Source organism: Pantherophis guttatus, chromosome 11 (genome assembly GCF_059756535.1).
Source record: "Pantherophis guttatus breed Tessera chromosome 11, ASM5975653v1, whole genome shotgun sequence".
Lineage (NCBI taxonomy): Eukaryota > Metazoa > Chordata > Lepidosauria > Squamata > Colubridae > Pantherophis > Pantherophis guttatus.
In genome coordinates, this window is record NC_142073.1 from 23,850,770 (window position 1) to 23,872,778 (window position 22,009).

At 45.7% G+C, this 22,009-nt stretch overlaps 1 protein-coding gene across 2 annotated transcripts; it reads left to right on the forward strand.

Annotated features, from left to right (window-relative positions):
- Positions 1-517: 517 nt before the first annotated feature.
- Positions 518-20,862, forward strand: MLKL (mixed lineage kinase domain like pseudokinase). 2 transcript variants are annotated; one of them, XM_034425409.3, is made up of 10 exons: positions 518-620; positions 2,455-2,907; positions 5,500-5,665; positions 8,238-8,335; positions 12,375-12,510; positions 13,966-14,050; positions 15,974-16,125; positions 17,891-17,940; positions 19,599-19,739; positions 20,519-20,862. In XM_034425409.3, exons 2-10 carry the CDS (start codon positions 2,457-2,459, stop codon positions 20,575-20,577), a joined length of 1,338 nt encoding a protein of 445 aa, XP_034281300.1. In that variant the 5' UTR covers positions 518-620; positions 2,455-2,456; the 3' UTR covers positions 20,578-20,862. The 2 variants fall into 2 exon arrangements, with proteins under 2 accessions (XP_034281300.1, XP_087733526.1); XM_087877400.1 differs by lacking the exon at positions 518-620 and having other exon boundaries at positions 2,421-2,907; positions 20,519-20,709.
- The last annotated feature ends 1,147 nt before the right edge of the window (positions 20,863-22,009 follow it).

Genomic DNA, 22,009 nt, shown 5'->3' on the forward strand with positions numbered 1-22,009 from the left:
CGCCCAAGTTACGAGCCCTTTCCGTGGGGGCCAATGATTCGCCCCCAATAGCCAGCGATGGCGCCAGCTGACTATATCGGGACGTCGGAAACCACAGCCATTCGGTCTTGGATGGGTTGAGCCTGAGCCTGTTTCTCCCCATCCAGATCCGTACGGCCTCCAGGCACTGGGACATCACTTCAAGGGCATAGTTGGGGTGGTCCGGGGTGGAGATGTACAGCTGAGTGTCGTCAGCGTACAGATGGTACTTCACCCCGAAACCACGGATGATCTCGCCCAGCGGCTTTACATAAATGTTGAACAAAAGGGGCGAGAGAACCGATCCCTGCGGCACCCCACATATAAGGGGCCTCGGGGTCGATCTCTGTCCCCCTTCATTCCTTCCTTCCTGATTTTTAACAAGTCTTCCTTTAAGCTTGGGGTATTTTCAGAAAATGAAACTATATTTACAGCTTGAGTGACACGCAGAGTTTCCCAACTTGCATAATCCTTTTCGTCACTCTTTGCCAGGAAGTAGGGTCAACATCTGGAAAAGCGGAACTGCAGGAGTTTTGCTGAAGATCTGAAAGCACCTTTTGAACCCAGAGAGAGCCTAGGAGAAGACATCTTAGAGACACGAGGTAAGCTGGAGGAGGTTGAGGGAGAAGGAAAGATGGTGCTGTTTCTGGGGCTGAACTGAAGGGACCCGCGAGGGAGGCAGCTCACTGTTTTAACTTGTTGAGGTCAGGTTGAATTTACAGAAAATGTCAGTCGGGGAGGAACAGAATGTGAGGAAAATTAAAGCAGAGAAGAGCCGGAAAGGACCTGCTCACATCCTGTATTAGACTTTTAATGGAGGCCACTCTCCTCAAGATACAGCTATAATGCTGTCCCTGCTTCCCATGCTATGTCAAAGTAAGCTTTACTTCAAACTGACTTCAGTTCTTGCTATCTTCATGTCTGAAGTTTTCTTGGCATTAATGTGGAAGAGATTTGGGCTTCTTTCAGAATGTCTTTTGGGAATAATGGATCAAGGAGAAATTCAACCTAGAAATGAGGAGGAATTTTCTGACAGTGAGAACACTCAACCCATGGAACAGAAGTTGCCTTCAGAAGTTGTGGGAGCTTCATCCCTGGAGGCTTTCAAGAAGAGACTGAACTGCCCTCTGCCAGAAATGGTGTAGGGTCTTCTTGGGTGGGGGGTTGGACTTGATGACCTACAAGGTCCCTTCCCTCTGTTAATCTGTAAAGTCTCCTAGATTCTTCAGTCTTAGATGGTTTTCTATTTAAGGGTTAACCAATCTGACGGATACTCTATCACCTAAAATAAGGGGCCATAATACAATTTGTGTGCATCTGTGTGCGTTTACATCATTTTGTATTAGTAGGCAATATGGTGCTTTGGGATGGTAGCACCTGATTTCAAAGAAGACCCCAATTCCCTGTTAAGCAACGAGGGTAATCCGTGTCTGAAATAATGTCACCTCATTCCGAATGCCTGCAGCTAACTGGCCATGCACCAGGGCACTGCGAGCACAGGTTGACTTCTCTAGATGTTGCTGAGGGTGAGGATGTCTTACTCTTGCCAAAGAAGCTTCCTAATTGTAATTCCATGGAGGGGCTGAGCGCCTCCTCCCTGAATGGTAGAACTACGATTCCCATGGTTGCCAGGTGTCCACTATTTGAGCGGACAGTCTGCTTTTTTCACATTATGTTCACTATTTTTTTTCACAAAATAGTGGACATTTTTTTTTATTCAAAAGCTTTATGATGAAATGGTATGTAATCTAAAGCTGTACAGTCTAAGAGAATAAGGATAGGAGAATCGCGTTTTGTCTTTTTTTTTTTCATAAGTTAGAATGAAAGAGCCAGCTCCGAGTTTACTGAAACTGTTCCAGTATTGTGCATCAATTCCGGTATCAAATGCAAACGTTGAACGAATTTTCAGCGTCATGGGAAATTTGTGGACTGACGAACGTAACCGACTGCTTGTACCATCAGTTCGAAGTGAACTTTGTATATTTTTTAATATTTCTCAACGTTGTACTGAAATTAAAGAATTATTCCTTAAACACAAAGAATTGATCAAAGCTGCGCAGTCAAATAAAAAATACACACGACAGCAAAGTAAAATGTAATTTAATATTTTATATATTATTATAATATATTTGATGTTTTGAATTTTAAGTAAAGTTTTGAATTGATTATTTTAATACGTGTTAAAATGTTTGTAAGAAAATATATAATTTAATTGTAAATTTTTTTTTATTTTTTTACTACTTAAACCTCCCCCCCCCCACTTGTCCGCTATTTTTTGGAAGCAGACCTGGCAACCCTAATTAGGATTCCCAATAACGCAATGGGACAGGCTTCAAAAACCAACTTGTGGGCCATTGTAAATTGTCTTCTGGGTAAGATGAAGGACCCAGTCCAGTTGAGTCATGCTTTGTTCACGGGATTGTTCCTTCCTTGCAGCCATGGACATCGTGGAGCGCATTCTAGCCGTTGCGAAAATCATCTACGGTCAATATCAGCACATGAAGTACTGCAAGAAGCAGAAAGAGCGCCTTGTCAAGCGCATGGAGATCCTCCTGAGACCCATTGAGCTCCTCCAGGCTCAGTCCCTCAGCAAACTGTCCTCCAATCTGAAATGGATGCTGCAGAACATGTTGGACCTTCTGCTTGAAGCCCAGGAACTCTTTGAGAAGTACAAAAACCATAACATGCTAGAGAGGTTCATGAAGGCTGGTGAGATGCTGGAAGAGTTTGCAAACCTGAACGAGCGCTTTGGAGATATGGGCCAAGGACTTTTGCTGCAGCTCCAGGTGGAGCAGAAGGTGCTAGTAAGCTTTCAGAAGTGCGTGGTGAGCAAGGAATGCTGCCAAGATCTGGCAGAAGACAAAGTTTGCTGGAAGGAGATGGCCAAAGGTAGGGCTGTGTTTTGTTGAAATGTCCTTCCTTTGAGAAATGGAACAGGGGATCTCTTTCTCTCTCTTTAATAAATTCCAGATGTTTCTAAGCAATTAGAGGCAGGTAAAACCATCCCAGCTACATATTGAGTTTGGGGAGGTATATTCAATGGAAGATAAGATGCTAACTCATGCAGGGTGGGAAGTCTGGAGTTTGGTTCCTCTGTGGGATTCTCACCAGGGAAAACTGCCCTAGGCTGTCTCTTCTCCTTGAAGTGTTTTACACCTCTAAGTATGCTCTTTGGGCCCAGAATTAAGTTGGAGAAGGCCCCCTTTTTTTTGTGACCTTCCAACCTTTGTATTCGGACTGTTGCATCAAGACTACACAGTCAGCAGTATCATTTCCCAATATTTTGAGGCCTGGCAGCTTCTCTCTATCTTCAAAAGAGGCCATCACAACTGCCTACCAAGGAGAGAGGGTGAGCCATGCCTGAAATCCGTGACTGCATTCGACAGTCAACATCAGGACATGAATATTGCCAATGTTAGACAAATGTCTTCCAAATACACAAACAGACATATAGATGCTGCTACGAAAACTGGAAAGAAAAGGAAAGACATTCTTAAAAAAAAAAAAATCTAGCACTATGGATGGATGGAACTTGTCTGTCTATAGAGACAACCCAGCACACCAAAACTTACAAGAGGAAATTTAAAAGAAGAATGATAGGTGGAAGGTGTTAAGGATATTGTTGTTGTGTTACCAACCAGCAGAGTGTAGAGCACAGAGAAACGTTGCTGAGAACAATGAATAAGAGATGTACAAACTGGTTTATCAAAAGTTTCCTTTATAGTGAAAAAACAATCTCATAGTCTTTAAATCAATCCAAGTCTTTGCCAGTTAAATCAGTCCAGTGATACAGATATCTTCTTACCATACAAACAGTAGTTAGTTAGAATAACAAACTCACTCTGGTTCACAAACCACGATGGTAGCAGATCCATCCAACGATGATAGCACAATGATAGCAACTGCTCACACAATGGTAGCTTATCATCAACTGAATACTTTACAGTACCTTTTTTAAATACATTTACAACTAGTGATTATCTAATTATAGCATGACTCAGCATTACAATGAATCAGCAGTAAAACTTTAAAGTCACACAATACATATTCATATTAAAGTCACAGAACACATATATTGCCTGGACAACTTGTTAGGCTCAAACCATATCCTAACAGAAGGTGTTTTGCACCATTTCCCAAACATCTTAAAAATAGCGCCTGGTAGAAAAATTATGTCTTGCCTTTTTCTTTTCTATGGAGATTCTCAGTCGCCCAGATCATGGTTGTCCCAAAGATGCTTTTTCAAAAGGCAAATGGACTTTCTTGGTTTTGCTTGAAGACGTTTAGCTTCTTGTCCAAGAAGCTTCTTCAGTTCTGACTGAATGGTGGGGAATGGAAGGATTTATATACCTTGCAGTCATCTGGTTGTTAGCACTGAAGAAGCTTCTTGGATGAGAAGTGAAATCCCTCCAAGGAAAAATAAAATCCAGTTGCCTTTTGAAAAAGTACCTTTGGGTCAACCTTGACTTGGATGACTGAGAATCTTTACAGACATTTAGCTATACAATTTGGGATGAACACCCTTGGAATGATGTGGGGTATGAACAGATTTCCAGAAAAAAATCACAACCACAAGATTCAGGTGACTCTGAGGACACAGATAAACCTCCAAGTGGCCTCAATGACTCTCAGAGAGAGCACTAACAACCAGATGACTGCAAGGAATATAAATCCTTCCATTCTCCACCATTCAGTCAGAACTGAAGAAGCTTCTTGGACGAGAGGCGAAAACATCTTCAAGCAAAACAAGAAAGTCCGGTTGTCTATTGAAAGAAAGCACCTTTGGATCTTGCCTTTTTCCTTCCAGTTTTCACTGCGGTATCCAGATATGTGTGCAATTGTGTTATTATTATGGTTCGTTCCACAGGCAGCCAGGTGTTCAGACTGGGTTTGGCATTTTTGTCCACCTGCCGAGTCCTTCCCGGGGACCTGGGATAGTCTGATATGGATGTTTGATGATGCTAGAGGTATTGTCGCAGGATGTCAGCCGTTCTAAGCAAAACACTTTTGCAATTGACTGATGGGGATTTTGTCAGTGCCAATGGTGTTGTGGTCCAATTGTTTTGGGATTGCACCCAAGGCAGCTATTACTATCGGTGCTACCTTTGCTTTCTTTTACCACAGTCGTTCTATTTCTATTTGCAGGTCTTTGTATTTTGTTATCTTCTCCAGTTCTTTCTGCTGTCTCCAGGTACTGCCATGTCCATTATCCAGACTTTTCTGGCACCCGTCTCGCGGTTCAAGGCGACTCTGAGTGGCTTACAATAGGATAATGCGAGGCACATATTGCCAGGCACATAAAAACACGCAGAGATTCGGCCAGCCTGTCTCAGCCAGCGTTTTTGTTTTTTTTTTGCCTCACTCTTCAAATGTTGTTGGAAAGTCCCTCTCTCCTTCGGGCTGTTTTTATTTTTGTGACTGAAAAGTGCAAGAAGTTAGCCTCATTGTTCGTTTGTTTTTTCTATTCAATCCTGTTTCCAGGGCAGCAGGAAGAAGCTCATACAGAAATCACAGAGATAAACAAGTCCTTTTTAACCAAGATGACCTTTCTGTCGGAAATGAAAGACCACATCCTGTACAAAGGAGAATATTACAAAAGTCCGGTGGCCGTCAAAGTCTTCAAAAACCCTTTGACCATCAACACAAAGTGAGTGAAGAAGAGTGGCTGTGGGGATGGTAGAACCTGCTGTCCGAGTCAAAAAGCTAAGCCGACTTTTTCTTCCGGCTGCTACTTCCACTTTCTATTTTGCACATGGTTTATCACCGCTGTTCCCACCTCCCCCTTTTGTCCTTTGTCCATTGAAGTCGGGGAAAGATGCCTTCGTGAACAGTCAATTTGAGGTGGTTAAGGCATCAGGCTGGGGAACTTGAGTTCTAGTCCCATCTTAGGCACAAAGCCAGCAGGGTGACCTTAGGCCAGTCACTTTCTCTCTGCCCTAGGAAGGAGGCAATGGCAAGCCACTTCCGAAAAACTTGCCAAGAAAACTGCAGGGATATGTTTTTTAACATTCAACCAGGGAGGACAATTGTAACATATTAAACAGATTAACGGAGTTGAAGGGACCTTGGAGGTCTTCTAGTCCAACCCCCAGCCAAACCAGGAGACTCTACACCATTTCTGACAGATGGCAGTCCAGTCCCTTCTTGAAAGCTTCCAGTGATGAATCTCACTGAATTTACGTTTAATGTTAGTGCTAACGCAATACTTGTCATTTGTTATTTTTTTGAACATGTTTTTTTTATTGTCAGTGCTTGATGTTTGTTTGTATGTTTGTCTTCCTTTTTATTTTATTTATTTTTTCTTTATTTTGTCTCTTAACTTTGGAGATAAATTAAAAAAAATGATTGAACAGGCCATGGAGGAGCTGGTGATGAGCGCGGCGCTAATCTATAACTGGATGGCAACCATCCAGCCCAGAACACGGTAAGCCTTAGATCTGCAGGGCTGCGCTGGAGCCAGCTAGGGGCTGCCCCCGCTGCCTCGGACCTGCTCCCTGGGGGTGCACATAAGAGGCACTGAGTGCCCAGTGGGCAGCTCCAGGGTGGCCCCATGGATCTAAGGATCTGACCGGATGGATGGCAGCCATCAAGTTATAGATCAGTGCCTGGCCGGCCTGGGGCTCTGGGGGCCAGTGACAGTCCTTTGCTGTCTTCAGGGCAGCCCTGCGGGCCAGATCTAGCCACATTGTGTTCTGCCCCAGCTCCGGATTTCCAAGGATACTGACACACACCAACGGTCCTTATCAAATTTATTAAGTAGCAAGAATAAACAAGATTGGCAAAGGTTGGCAACCAGCCCAGAAAACAAGATATGATAAACCAAAATACTCTGATAGTAATACGAGTTGTTTCCAGCAAGAATGCACTAGCTGCGTGCGACTTAAATAGGCTAAGGGAGTGGCCAATTATCCTCAAGCCCTACTCTCGAGTAGACCTCCTCCTCCTGAGTAGCCACTCCTGCCTTTTGGCAGCCCTGCGTGCTCGAGCATTGAGGAGAGGCTCCTCCACTTCGCTCTCTCCACTTGAAGGAGCCTCTGGAGGTTCTGAAGGCCCTGGCTGAGTCTCTGCCTCTGGCACCACATCCTCTTCAGCCTCCTCACTGTCCGACGCGAGCGCCGGCTGTGCCGGCTGCTGGCGCAACCCCACACCAGCCTCCTCGTCGTCGGGATCAGCCACGATCTGTGCAGGCCGCTGGTGGGCCACAACACATTGTGGGCTGGATGTGGCCCACAAGTCTTGAGTTTGATACCCCTAACCTAGGGGTTTCATCCATGTCAAACAATTTATTCAGAGGATGGCCAGTGGTGGGTTTCAAATTTTTTTACTACCGGTTCTGTGGGTGTGCCTTGGTGGGCGTGGCATGGTGGGTGTGGCAGGGGAAGGATACTGTAAAATATCCATTTCCTCCCAATCAACTGGTACTTGGGAGGCAGAGAACAGATGGGGGTGGGGCCAGTCAGAATTTTACTACCGGTTCTCCGAACTACTCAAAATTTCCGCTTCCGGTTCTCCAGAACTGGTCAGGACCTGCTGAAACCCACCTCTGAGAATGGCGCTTAAATGCTGCTTTAATGCAAGAAAGGGGGAACGGAGGGAAAGTACAAGTAGATCTGCAGGATTATGTGATTATGGCCAATTTCAATGAAGTTCTAGTCGCCCCGTAGGGTTGGTTTCCTGAGATGGCCTACCTGGCAGGGCTGACCCAATGATCTCTGAGAAAGTTCTCTTTTCATGGCTCTCCGGGATGACGCCAGCATAGATGCCAGAGGGATTCTGGGGGGAGGCTGTTCCAGGAGGTGAGGGAGACCCCAGATCACACACACCCCCATGGTGCCACTCCTCATGTCACACGTGTGATGCATCCATATGGGCATTGTCTTGGCAGCAAGTGGCTGTCTGTCATTTTTACCTTTTTTTCTGGGGTGCCCCTGCCTTTTTGGGCTAGAATAAAGTCCTCTTGGTTTCTGAGTGGTCTCCCATCCAAGGACTTACCTGCTCAGGCTTCTGAGGTCAACCGAGGTCAGTTGCCACCTGAAGTCGATTCCCAGTAAGAGGGGAGGATTTGGACTATCCAGAATATGGGGCGGGATTCTGTTTCGGCTCTGAATGCAAAGTGTGTCTCTACCTTCTCGTTGCAAATCCTTCTCTCTGCTTGGGTGGGGTTTGAGGGCGAGGCCATCAGCTCCTGCCCAAGACTGACCCTGTTCGGTTTCTCACAGGAAGGTGAGGCAGATCTTTGAGGAGGAGATCTGTACCCTGAAGAGGCTGGAGTCCTCCTACATTGTGCGCTTGTATGGCATCTGCATTGATGAAAGCGGTAAGATCTTTGGGCTGGCTTGGGATTTGGAGAAGAGGCTCACGGTGATGAATTCAGGTTGTCCTCAGCTTATGACCACAATCCGTCCTCAGTTTATGACCACAATCTCAAAACCCGCAAGGCGTTTTTTAAGTGAGTCATGCTGGATGTTGCAATCTTTTTTGCCATGGTGCGGGGCGGGGGTTAAGCGAATCACTCCAGTTGTTCAGTGAATCTGGCTTCTCCCCTTGGTTTTGCTTGTCTGGGAGCCAACCGGGAAGGTTGTGTGAAGTCCAAAATGTACTCAAAGTCACCCAAGTGCCAAAAAGAGACTTAAGCAAAGGCCTGGAAAAAGTAACAGCTTTTATTTTGGCCAAAGCCAAAATTGGACCTTTGCACAGATTCGTCTGGTGCACCAGTTGCGACCCTACTTGGATTGGGAGGCTCTCCTCATGGTCACTCATGCCCTTGTCACCTCACGGTTTGCAACGCGCTCTACATGGGGCTACCCTTGAAGAGTGTTCGGAGACTACAGTTGGTCCAGAACGCAGCCGCGTGAGCTGTCGTGGGTGCACCTAAGTACACCCACATTACACCAATTCTCCGCGAGCTGCACTGGCTCCCTATTGGTTTCCGGTCACAATTCAAGGTGTTGGTTATTACCTTTAAAGCCCTACATGGCTCAGGGCCAGGTTCTCTTCAAGACCTTCTACCGCATAGCTCCCAACGACAGGTAAGATCCCAGAGAGCTGGTCTCTTCAGGGTCCCGTCAGCTAAACAATGCCGGCTGGTGGACCCGCGGGGGAGGGCCTTCTCTGTGGCTGCCCCAGCTCTCTGGAACCAGTTACCTCCTGAGGTCCAGACCATCCCCACCCTATTGGCCTTCCGAAAAGCGGTGAAGACCTGGCTTTTCCAGCAGGCCTGGGGCCGTTGATCTCGCTCTTGCTATCCGGCGAGATCCGGCCATGAATGAGTTTTAATGTTTTTAATTCTTAAATGTTTTTATAATGATTTTAAATGCATTGTGAGCCGCCCTGAGTCTTCGGAGAGGGGCGGCATACAAATTGAATTAATTGAATTGAATTGAAAGCAAAAGAGCTGGATGGACAACTTCACAGCATACAGGCAGGAAGCATGCAAGGAAAAAGCCACACCTGGGGAGAGTGCGGCTAACAATGTATACACTCATGTAGCCAATCAGAGGCAAAGTTTGTTACCCAATGTGGGCGATGTCTTTCCCATGTTCTGTCTTTCTTGGTTGTTTTCCAAGGAGGTGCCTAGCTTTGAAGCGAACACAGAAGCCAGACAGCAGGACTTAGGCTAGTAGCAAAGGTTACAACTCTTAACAGGATTAATCCCTAACAGAAGTAAAATAGCAAAGGTTAGATTGATTCGTGTTACCATGTCCCTTCAGTATTAAGTAGCACTTAGCTGCCAGCTACCTGCAATTAGTGTGAGTTCAAATCTCACCAGGCTCAAGGTTGACTCAGCCTTCCATCCTTCTGAGATAGGTAATTTTTTTTTTTTTAATTTGATTTATATGCCGCCCTTCTCCGGAGACTCAGGGCGGCTTACAATGCGCTAAGCAATAAGCAATAGGACACAGATTGTGAGGGCAATAAACTGACTTTGTAGAAACACCCCTTATGGGGGGCCAAAAGCCCTACTAAGCAGGTATATACAAAAGAATGAAGGCTATTGCTATAAGTGCATTGTAAGCCGCCCTGAGTCTCCGGAGGAGGGCGGCATATAAATCGAACCAATAATAAATAAATAAATAAATAAATATAAATTCATGCTGTTTGCCAAGTGCCAAATTTTGATCAGGTGACTAGGGCAGTGGTGGGATTCAGCCAGTTCGCACCACTTTGGGAGAACCGGTTGTTAATTTTCTGAGCAGTTTGGTGAACTGGTTGTTGGAAGAAATCATTGGGGCAGAGAACCGGTTGTTAAATTATTTGAATCCCACCACTGCTAGGGGGATACAGAATGGGACAACTTTGGTGATGGGTTTCAAAAATTTTTACTACCAGTTCTGTTGCGTGGCATGGCATGGCTTGGTGAGCGTGGCTTGGTGGGCGTGGCATGGGAAGGATACTATAAAATCCCCATTTCTCCCGATCAACTGGGACTTGGGAGGCAGCGAATAGATGGGGGCGGGGCCAGTCAGAATTTCCACTACGGGTTCTCCGAACTACTCAAAATTTCTACTACCGGTTCTCCAGAACTGATCAGAACCTGCTGAAACCCACCTCTGGACAACTTGCCACAGCCAACTCGCTGCAGGCCAACTCACCATGGCCAACTCACTGTGGAAAAACTCACCGCAGGACAATTTAACAATTCTATTTAATTATTTAAAATAAATTACAAAATTATCCTTTCTTTAATGATTCTATTCCACTATTGGTTTAATATCAGTGTAACTCTTGTCCCACAGCGAGTGGTCTTGTGGCGAGTTTGTTGTGGCAAGTTGGCCATGGGGCAGTGGTGAAATCCTCTGCAGTTTGTCACCGGTTCGCTGGCCGTGCAATGCACGGTGTGCACCAAATGCACACTACCGGTGCGCATGCTGTGCGCACCAAATGCATGCTGCATACGAGCATGCACATTGGGCACCACACACTGCGTGCACACACATCCACAATGTGCACCAAATGCACACTGTGTGTGCATGAACAGTGCGCACAAAAACATGTGCTTCACATGGAAAAAGGACACATAACAAGGTAAATAGAACAGCAAGCGGGGGAACAGCTGTGCCACACGATTTAGATTTGCTAGAAAGCAGGATTTACTGCTTTCTAGCGATTATAAATCACGCGGCACAGCTGATTGTCAGAAATACCGGTTCGGACCAACCGGTAGCTTTTTTTTTTACTACCGGTTCACCGAACCGGTAGCTTTTATCATTACCAGTTCACCTGAACCGGTGCAAACCAGTAGGATTTCACCACTGTTATGGTGAGTTGTCATAGACCCACAGGGAAGTTGCAAAGTTGTTAGCCTGAGGATGGGTCCTAAGTCACTTTTTTCAGCACGACTGTAACTTCAAACAGTCACTAAACGAAAGGACCACCTGTCCTGATGCAAACCCCTCTAACTTCCACCGACTCTCTTTGTGCAGAGTAAGGAGAGAGATTTCCTGCAGAAAAAGGGAAGTGAGAAGAGGCTGTGATAACAGTGCCATCGCTCCAATTTTGGCAGAATTGCAAGGTTTATGGCCAGCTTTTCAGAGCCAGCTCTTCAACAGATTGTGGGTAGGAACTCTGAGGCGGGGATCTAAATTCAAGGGGCAGATTCTGGTGGGCACAGCCATTCAGCCTCAGCTCTTCCAGCGAGTGGAGTTAACACAGCCACAGATAGTTTTCTGTGCAAAAGCCACATCAGCAAGATGTCTGAATTTCATCCTAACTCACTGTTTCTCAAAGTTGGCAACTTGAAGATGGCTGGACTTCATCTCCCAGAATTCCCCAGCCAGCACAGCTGACTTCTGCCTTTCATTCAATGAACAGGAGCTAAGCAGGGCAGGGGGTGGGGTAAGTGGGTTCCCTTTGCTGTTCTGGCTTGGAATTGAGGAATGGAGTGTGGGGATGGTGTGATCTCAGTGGTTGGCAAACCACGCTGAGTAAAACAACGTCAGCACAAAGTCCTAATCTCATCAGGAATGTAAAGACAGGATGTCTGGCAGAGACCCTATCTCAGATATGCAAGGCATGGGGACCCGGCACGTAGGCATTGTTTGTCACAGGAAGAACATGAGGGAAACACGAGGGGTCCACATGGAATTCACGAGCCTTCTGTAGCCAATCAGTACAAGTAAACGTTGACTAATGTTTTGCCATGATAGTTGTAAAATGACAATAAAAGGGAGCCTTTTGAATGGGGTCAGGGTGCCTTCAACAAGGTACCTTCCCACCGAGGGGCCTTCCCGTGAACCATCTTCCTGCCTACGCGTCTTTCTTCATCGAAACAACAATGGAGCATCCCGGCCAGGTGAGCTAAGTGGGGCAGATTCCCAGGAGTAGCATCCACTCATGGAGGATCTTTGTTCCTTTAGGGACCGTCCCCCAGTTCTCCATCGTCACCGAGTATTGCGAAAAAGGCACCCTGAGGGAAGTGTTGAGAAAAGAACAGGACCTGCCCTGGAAGATTCGCTGCGACATGGCTTCCGATGCGGCCGCTGGGCTGTACAGGTGTGTGTAGCTGGAGGGGAGAAGGAGCAGGTGCTCCTGAAGGTTGGTTCTCAACACCAGTTCTTGTCTCATCCTGCCCTGACAATAGCAATAGCACTTAGACTTATATACCGCTTTATGTGGGAAAGAATATCAATATCAATATCAATATCACTTAGACTTACATACCGCTTTAAGAGGGAAAGAATAGCAATAGTAATAGCACTTAGAATTATATACAGCTTTATGAGGGAAAGAATAGCAGTAGCCGTAGCCGTAGCACTTAGACTTATATACCGCTTCATGTGGGAAAGAAAAGCAGTAGTAATAGCACTTAAATACTGCTTTAAAAGGGAAAGAATAGCAATAGCACTTAGACTTATATACCGCTTCATGTGGGAAAGAAAAGCAGTAGTAATAGCACTTAAATACTGCTTTAAGAGGGAAAGAATAGCAATAGCACTTAGACTTATATACCGCTTCATGTGGGAAAGAAAAGCAGTAGTAATAGCACTTAAATACTGCTTTAAGAGGGAAAGAATAGCAATAGCACTTAGACTTATATACCGCTTCAGGTGGGAAAGACTGTGGGAAAGGATAACAATAGCACTTAGACTTATATACCGCTTTACAGTGCTTTGCAACCCTCTCCAAGTGGTTCACAGAGTCAGCATATTGCCCCCAAAAACCCGGGTCCTCATTTTACCCACCTCGGAAGGATGGAAGGCTGAGTCTATCTCTTGAGCCATTGAGAATCGAACTCTTGGCAGTGGTCAGAGTTAGCCTGCAATACTGTATTCTAACAGGAAGGAAGGAAGGAAGGAAGGAAGGAAGGAAGGAAGGAAGGAAGGAAGGAAGGAAGGAAGGAAGGAAGGAAGGAAGAGCACTTAGACTTATATACTCCTTTACAGTGCTTTTACAGCCCTCTCTAAGCTGACAGAGTCAGCCTATTTGCCCCCAACAATCTGGGTCCTCATTTTACCCACCTCGGAAGGATGGAAGGATGGGCCAACCTTGAGCCGATCAGGATCAAACTGCTGGTAGTCAGCTGGTAGAATTAGCTTGCAATACTGCAGTCTAACCCAGGTTGTTGAGGGAAATATGCTGACTTTGTAAACCGCTTAGAGAGGGCTGTAAAGCACTGTGAAGCAATATATAAATGCTATTGCTATTCCTTCCTTCCTTCCTTCCTTCCTTCCTTCCTTCCTTCCTTCCTTCCTTCCTTTCTTCCTTCCTTCCTTCCTTCCCTCCCTCCCTCCCTCCCTCCCTCCCTCCTTTCCTTGGTGCACAGTGGTTAGAATGCAGTATTACAGGCTAACTCTGCCCACTGCCAGCAGTTCGATCCTGACTGGCTCAAGATTGACTCAGCTTTCCATCCTTCCGAGGTGGTTCAAATGAGGACCCAGATTGTTGGGGGCAATAGGCTGACTCTGTAAATTGCTCAAAGATGAAGCTCTTCCTTTTTGTTGGCCGCAGGTTGCACCAGACAGGAGAGAAGTGCCAGCTCCATCGTTGCATCAACAGTTCCAAATTCTTGGTTGCCAAGGGCTACTGTGTAAAGGTGAGGTCTGCATGTAGCGTCCCCATAGTATAACCTCGAGTTACGACAGTTCGCTTAATGACTGTCTGAAGTTACAATGGCACTAAGAAAAGTGAGTTATGATCATTCTTCACACTTACGACTATTGCAGCATCCCCGTGGTCACGTGATCAAAATTTGGATGCTTGGCAACCGGCTCATATTTATGACGGTTGCCATGTCCCGGGGTCATGAGATTCCCCTTTTGAGACCTTCTGACAAGCAAAGTCAATGGGGAAGCCAGATTCACTTAATGTTCTGCCCTGGCTACGGACCCCAAAGAACGCAGCACACACAAACTCTTTACAAAGCTTATTTACTCAAATAACTTTGTCTTTATCATTCAAAGGCTGTTAATAAACTGTCTTGACAGCCTACCAGAATTCTAAGATAAGGTAATCACAGCCTTACTAGAGTTGGCAGACAGCCCAGAAACAGTTTTGCAGACGTGAAGGAGAGTGAACTAAAGTTGTTCTCTACAGCTTGTTGCAAGCGGCGTTCCTTCTTAAATAGGCTAAGGGAGTAGCCAATTAGCCCCAAGCCTTACTCTCGAGGAGACCTCCTGAGGATCCACTCCTGCCTTTTGGCAGCTCTGCATGTCCGTGCATTGAGAAGAGGCTCCTTCTCTTCGTCCTCTTCACTTAAAGGAGCTTCTGGAGGTTCTGAAGGCCCTGGCTGAATCCTCGCCTCTGGCACCACATCTTCTCCAGCCTCCTCATTGTCTGTCTCGAGCGCCAGCTGCACAGGCTGCTGATGCAGCACAACACCAGCCTCCTCGTTGTCGGAATCAGCTACTAGCTGCACAGGCTGCTGACGGGCCACAACACTTAACAACCAGATTACTAATTTATCAACTGGAGTGATTCATTTAACGGCTGTGGCAAAAAGGTCATAAAATGGAGCAAAACCTATTTAAGAACTGTCTCACTTAGCAATAGAAATTTTGGGTTCGACTGTGGACGTAAATCAAGGATTACCTGTACCTGTAGCCTCTGGTTTAAAGGCAATGACCCTAAAAGTCTAATTGTTGTAGAATTGTAAGAATGGGCTTGTATTTCCCTTCAGTGAGATGATGTTGGAGAAAAGAGGAGTAAAACCTATGTAAACCTGCCCTTAGGAAGTTGTGTTGCGTTTGAGGGAGTCAATATCTTCCTAGCATTACCCAGCCATCACTGGAATAATATAAGCCCTCATTGTACTACTGTGGGGAAGTATAACAATGAATGCCAGAATTTCAGAGACTCCCTATTAACACAACTCAATCAGAATAGAGCTAGAAGGGACCTTGGAGGTCTTCTAGTCCAGCCCCCTGCTCAAGCAGGAGACCCTGCACCATTTCAGACAAGTGACTGCCCAATCTCTTCTTAAAAACCTCCAGTGATGGAGTGCCCACGATTTCTGGAGGCCAGCTGTTCCACTGGTTAATTGTCCTCACTGTTAGGAAGTTTCTCTTTAATTCCAGGTTGCTTCTCTCCTTGATTGGTTTCCATCCATTGTTTCTTATCTTGTCTTCTGGTGCTTTGGAGAATGATTTGACCCCCATCTTCTTTGTAGCAGCCCCTCAAATACTGGAATACTGCTATCATGTTCCCCCCACTCCTTCTTTTACCTAGACTAGCCATACCCAAATCCTGCAACCGTTCTTCATATGTTTTAGTCTCCAGGGGCCTTTGATCATCTTAGTTGCTCTTCTCTGAACTTTTTCCAAAGTCTCAACATCTTTTTTGTAACGTGGTCACCAAAACCGGATGCAGTATTCCAGGTGTGGCCTTACTAAAGTTTTATAAAGCGGTACTAATACTTCACGTGATTAGGACCGCTTTATAAAGCCTTAGTAACTCCGTTGACTGTCGATGCATTTCCAAACAGGCTTCAGAGAACTCACTTCCTCTCCATTCCATTCAGTTGTCAGGATTTAAACTGGACCAAACAGAGTCGTCCATCAGTCGAAAAAGCAAGGATAAAGTCCCCAGGGAGGTCTCTTCCTTAGCCTATATCTGTCCAGAGGGCCTGGCCTCTTTACACCATCCGTACAACTTGGCTAGTGAAATATACAGGTATGTATCCTGCCTCTTCGCAGCTATGAAGAGTTATGTGGGGTCAACACAGGGGTGAAATGCTCCCAGTTTGGACCAGATCGCCTGATCCGGTAGCGATGGTGGTGGGTGGTTCGGAGAACCGGTAGCAAAAATCCCTGCCACCCCCCCCCCATGCCCAGCTGAGCGGCACAATCATCAGAGGCTTTTTTAAAAAACTTTTAAAAGCATTTTTTTCTTCGGCCGAAAAAATGCTTGTAAAAGTTAAAAAAAAAAAAAAGCCTCTGATGATCGCGTGGCTCAGCTGGGATCGTCAGAGCCTTTTAAAAGCATTTTTTCTACAACCTCTTTGGCGGTTTTTTTAAATTTTTAATTTTTTAATTTTTTTTTAAAAACCTCTCCTATGATCCCAGCTGAGTTGCTTGATCATCAGAGAGGCTTTTCATAGCATTTTTTTCTGCAACCTCTTCGGCCAAAGAGGTGGTAAAAAAAATGCTTTGAAAAGCCTCTGATGATCCCAACTGAGTTGCCTGATCGTTAGAACCCTTTAAAAGCATTTTTTTTTCCAATCTCTTCAGCCGAAGAGGTTGTAGAAAAAATGCTTTTAAAAGTAAACAAAAAACAAAAAAGTTGGCCATGCCCACCCAGTCACATTACCCACCCACCAAGCCACGCCCACAGAACCGGTAGTAACAAATTTTACATTTCACCACTGGGTCAACACATTGTTTTCTGGAGCTCAGTACAGACTCGGTTAATGGAGTCAGTTTCAGACCGAATTCTGCATCGCTATGTCATGTTAAACTTGATTAATTTTAAATTGGATTAGGATTGCTGGTGTACGACTGTCTGCATGCAGTTTAGCCCTTTCCGTTTGTTTAGAATTTATGGTGTTGTGTGAGCCCAGAAAATGGGTTAATTCAGTATCAAGGTTAAAGTGTGTTGTGCAGAGAGCCAGCAATCTCTGGCAACATGTCCCTCCCTGCTCGGGCATGTCTCTCCGGAGGCCCCTTTGAGAAGAGAGGCCGAATGTCTGTAATTTCGGTGGCATCAGATCCCCCTCGGTTTCCTTTCTGGAGATTCCCTGAAGTGAGCAGCAATGAAAGGAGGAAGTGTTCAGATGTCATACTCAATTTCGTTAACCGGGACTTGACTAAATTCCAATAGCTGGGTATGCACAACATATTAAGTTATAAACCTTGGACTAGTGGCCACAGTGCCTGGATTCACACAATAGGCCACACAGCTTTCCTTGAGAAATGAATCTGCAGGAGTGGCCGTGTCATGGCTCGTGGCCCACTGTGCAGACCGGATCCTGGGCAGAAGGGGAGGCAGGCTTTCCTTGAGAGGGGGCACCCCAGGAGGCATTCTGCTGAAGACCTCCAAACCCCTTGTTAGCACTGACTCTGCCCTGGTTGAAGGCTGCCATCTGGAGGGAGAAGGGTAAAATAAGGGCAAAATGCCATGACCCACCCTTGGTGTCCTTCAAGGTGGGGCCACGAATCCCACAGTGGCTCCATCCACACCATACATCAGCAGTTTGCTTAACCATGGTTTATTTAACTGTTAGCTAGCTTTGCAAAAACTGGAAGCCCTAAAAGCCTTCAGTAGAATCGACTAAGCCATGATGTGGTTTGTTTGGTTGGAGGCTGAATAGTGTTGTGCGAATCCAGCCAATGTGTCAGGGCCCACTCAGATGGACCACCGCCAGGCTTGATAATGGCAGGGAAGGAGCTGCCAGCTCTCGGCCCTCTTGTGTGACAGCTGCTGCATTCCTTTCTTTCAGCTTTGGGATTGTGCTGTGGGAGATCGCAACTGGGAAGCTCCCCTTTACAGGTGAGGGCTGGGGTCTTCTCTGGGGAAGGTCTGGGTTCTCTTCTACGGGGGAGGATGCTGCAGGTAAAGCAGAAGGGTACAGGACCCTTCCTGTTTCATCGTGTGGCACAACCGCTGTATAAAACAAAGAATTGTGGGGATGGAAGGGACTTTCGAGGTCTTCTGGTCCAGCCCCCTGCCAAAATGGTACCATCCTGGACAAATGGTAGCCCAATATTTTCTTGAAAACCTCCAGTGATGGAGCACCCAACTTTGAGAGGCAAGCTCTCCCATTGTTTAATTGCTTTCTTAGTCAGAATTAATTCCTCTTAAACTCTAGGTTGGATCTCTCTCTAATGATCTTCCACCTGTTCCTTCTTTCTTGTCCTGCCTTCAGATGCTTAGGAGAATAAGTCCATCACCTCTTTGACAGTCCCTCAAATATTGGAAGCATGTCTCCCCTAATCCTTCTCTAAAGTCAGGGCCGTTTCTCGTGGCATTCCCCTGAGCAGTATTTCTTAACCGTGACAACTTTAAGATGGGTGGACTTCAGTTCCCAGAATTCTCCAGCCAGCCATGATCTCCATCCATCTTAAAGTTGAAATGTGGAGTTGAAGTCCACACATATTTTTTATTTATTTATTTAAAAAGTCCACACATCTTAAAGCTGTCCAGTTTGAGAAACACTGCTTTGGGGCTGCCTTACCATTGAGTAGCACTCAAGGTTTGTCTTACTGTTGATCAGTGGAAGGGTGCTGGGTCCTACTTCCCCTTTAGTGGGGAAGAAGGAAAGCTGAGTGGCTTGCAGGCAGGATGAGATAAGGGAAACTGCTCCCCTGCTCACAGCTCTGGTCAATGCTGATAAAGAACCCTCTGGCCCTTCCTCTTGCAGTGGTCTTAGCTCAGCAGTTGGAGATGGTGCATAGGCAGAGAGAGAGAGAGAGGTCCAGGGACACAGCACTGATTCCAGAGCAGCCCAGAATATCTGTGTTGGAGGCTCCTAAAATGGAGGCATTTTGAATCAAGAGCCTGTAGAAGTGAAACCTGGGGTCAAGGACCTTCCCAGTTGAGGAAGTTGGATTTTCTGAATCTGCACAAAGGTTCCCAGAACTTCTTTTTTGTCTGAGGAGACGAAGACCAGCTGGCTATAGTTTGGAGTCATTCACTGCTTTCCCACTTGTCTCTGTTCCACATCTGCTGCTCTTGGGCAGGTCAAGCCCCTTTTTTGCAGCAGCCAGGAAAGATCCCTCTTTCAACACACCCTAGGAGGGATGATCGCAGAAGATGATCAGCCGGGTTTTGCTCAAGGATTCCCCCTGATTATTTCGCCTTTACAAATACAGATCTCTGCAGCGCAGCCAATAAAATCTACTGACGTTATTGGAGTCTTGGAAATGTATATGAAAAATCCAGGTAGAAGGGGCAGAAGGCAGTAATAAAAAATAACATTCAGGAAGACTTCGGTGTCTCTGGAGATTCTCAATCATCCAAGTCATAGTTGTCCCAAAAGTGGCCACGGACCCAAGGTTGGGAACTCCTGCCATATACCACTTCAGACAAATGGCGGTGTAATCTCTTCTTGAAAAACTCCAGTGATGGAGCATTCACAATTTCTGGAGGAAAGCTCTATGTACGTATGTCTATGTGAAATCTTGCCACCTCTCTGGTTGTGATTCTAGGTTGCAACTCTCAAGAAATCTATAAGAAGGTTTATAAGCAAAAAGTACAGGAGCCTTTAGGAGAAGACTGTCCGTCCTATTTGCAGACAATCATCAACCAGTGTCGGAGTTATAATCCTTCCAAGCGCCCAACTACTGAAGGTATGAGAAAGCCCAAGGCGTTTGGATGCATGATTGGGGTAACACATTTCACTAAGCCATAATTTGCTTTTAGCTATGGTTTGATGCGTAACCTGTAGCTAGTTTTGTATATAATGAAACACTAAACGGTGCATCAATATTGGGGCATTTGGGGAGCAATGAATCTAGGCATAAGTACTTTGTGCTCACACTTCCTTATCTCACTAGCTGTCCACCGTTCCAACCTGGTCAGTTAGGAAAGAAAGACTCCTGGCCCACAATTAGCCAAAGGTATACTTTACTAAAGCCAACGTGGTTACAGAAGAGGCAAAGCTGGATCTGAGATTTTCACGCGCAAAAGATACTGTTAACTTTCCATTGTTCCCGGCCAACCTCCTGGTTATCAGACAATGTCCATTTAGGTGTTAACAGTTTGTTTGGGAAATATTCCCTGTCTTCACACTCTCATGGCTCCACATTCCTTTGGTCTGACCTTGAGACGGCTGGTACTTCCCACGGGATGGGACGGCTTGCTTTTGATTCATCTGGGTTCTGAATGTAAAGCAGTATATAAGTCTAAGTGCTATTGCTATCCTTTTCCCCACTGCTCCTTCCCTCCGTTATTGATGTCAGGCTGTCAGCTTGCGATGCGTAGATTAGCAGAATGGTGGCCATGATACCAGCAAAGGTGGAATTTGTACTCATTTATTAACCAGACAAATGCCCCCATGTATCGAAGGCTGAGCTACAAAACTGAGGTAGGAAGATTTCTGAAAACTTTTTTTTCTTTTTCTTCGCAGTTATTGTGAACCAGCTCCTCATCGACCAGGAGGACAACAGTAGCGACTTGGCTTCATGAGTGAAAATCAGTGATCATGGAAAATACGTTCTGCCACCTGAACCTTCTCTCTCTTTTTCCACGTTTCAATATTCTCTGGCTCGGCCCGATGTTTGAACCTCTAGCCAGCTTTGCCTCTCACCCAAACATTCTGTTGGCTCCAGTGGTGAAATGTAAAATTTGTTAGTACTGGTTCTGTGGGCGTGGCTTGGTGGGGGTGGGTGGGCATGGCCAACTTTTTTTTTTTTAACTTTTAAAACCATTTTTTCTACAACCTCTTTGGCCGAAGAGGTTGTAAAAAAAAATGCTTTTAAAAGCCTCTGATGATCCTAGCTGAGCTGCGTGATCATCAGAGGCTTTTTTTTTTTTACTTTTAAAAGCATTTTTTTGGCCAAAGAGGTTGAAGAAAAAATGCTTTTAAAAATTTTAAAAAAAACCTCTGATGATTGCGCGGCTCAGCTGGGCATGGGGGGGCAGGGATGTTTACTACCGGTTCTCCGAACCACCCGCCGCCATTGCTACTGGATTGGGCGATCCGGTCCGAACCGGGAGCATTTCACCCCTGGTTGGCTCCCTAAAATGTGGGGGTTTGGGGTAGCAAACAAAGAGATCCCTCCCCCTCACCCCCGATGTTGAAGGCCAATGTCAGACTGCCTCAACTTGGGCTTTTTTTAAATTATTTTTAAATTTGATTTATATGCCGCCCTTCTCCGGATACTCAGGGCGGCTTACAATGCACTAAGCAATAGCCTTCATTCTTTTGTATATTTATACAAAGTCAGCTTATTGCCCCCACAAACTGGGTCCTCATTTCACCTACCTTAGAAAGGATGGAAGGCTGAGTCAACCTTGAGCCTTGGCGAGATTCAAACCTGCAGTAATTGCAGGCAGCTGGTCTTAATAACCAACTTAATAACAGGGTGCCTTAGACCACTGTATTACCAAGGCTTCTGAGTAAAAACAATCCTTAACTCCATTTGTTGATAAAGGTATAGTTTACTAGAAGTCAAGTGAATTACAGTTTTGTAAAGCCAGAGCCGAGAGTTCGCGCCAGACTTTTTCTGGTTAACTTGGTCCCTTTCCCATTGTGTGTTTCTCATTGTCCAATCAAGTTTAAAAGAGGTGTTTTGGAAACAGTCACTCTACGGTTGGCATTCTTCTCCCAGGAAAACGACCTTGAAGATTTCGTCGCCCTCTAAAATGGGCCAAAACTCACTTAATAAATTTCTCACTTAGCAACATAAATTTTGGGCTCAATTGTGGTCGTAAGTCGAGGACTATCTGTATTTGCACAACAGCCTTAAACTGCTCAGTCCTGGACACATGCTGGCTTGGCTTGAGGCTGGTTTATGAAAAGGCTGCTTCGGCGTCCCATTGGACAATTCCATGCTACTGCGCCCGCCCATCTTTGCGTTCCAGGAAAGCAATAGCCAATTGTTTTCCTTCCTGGGCA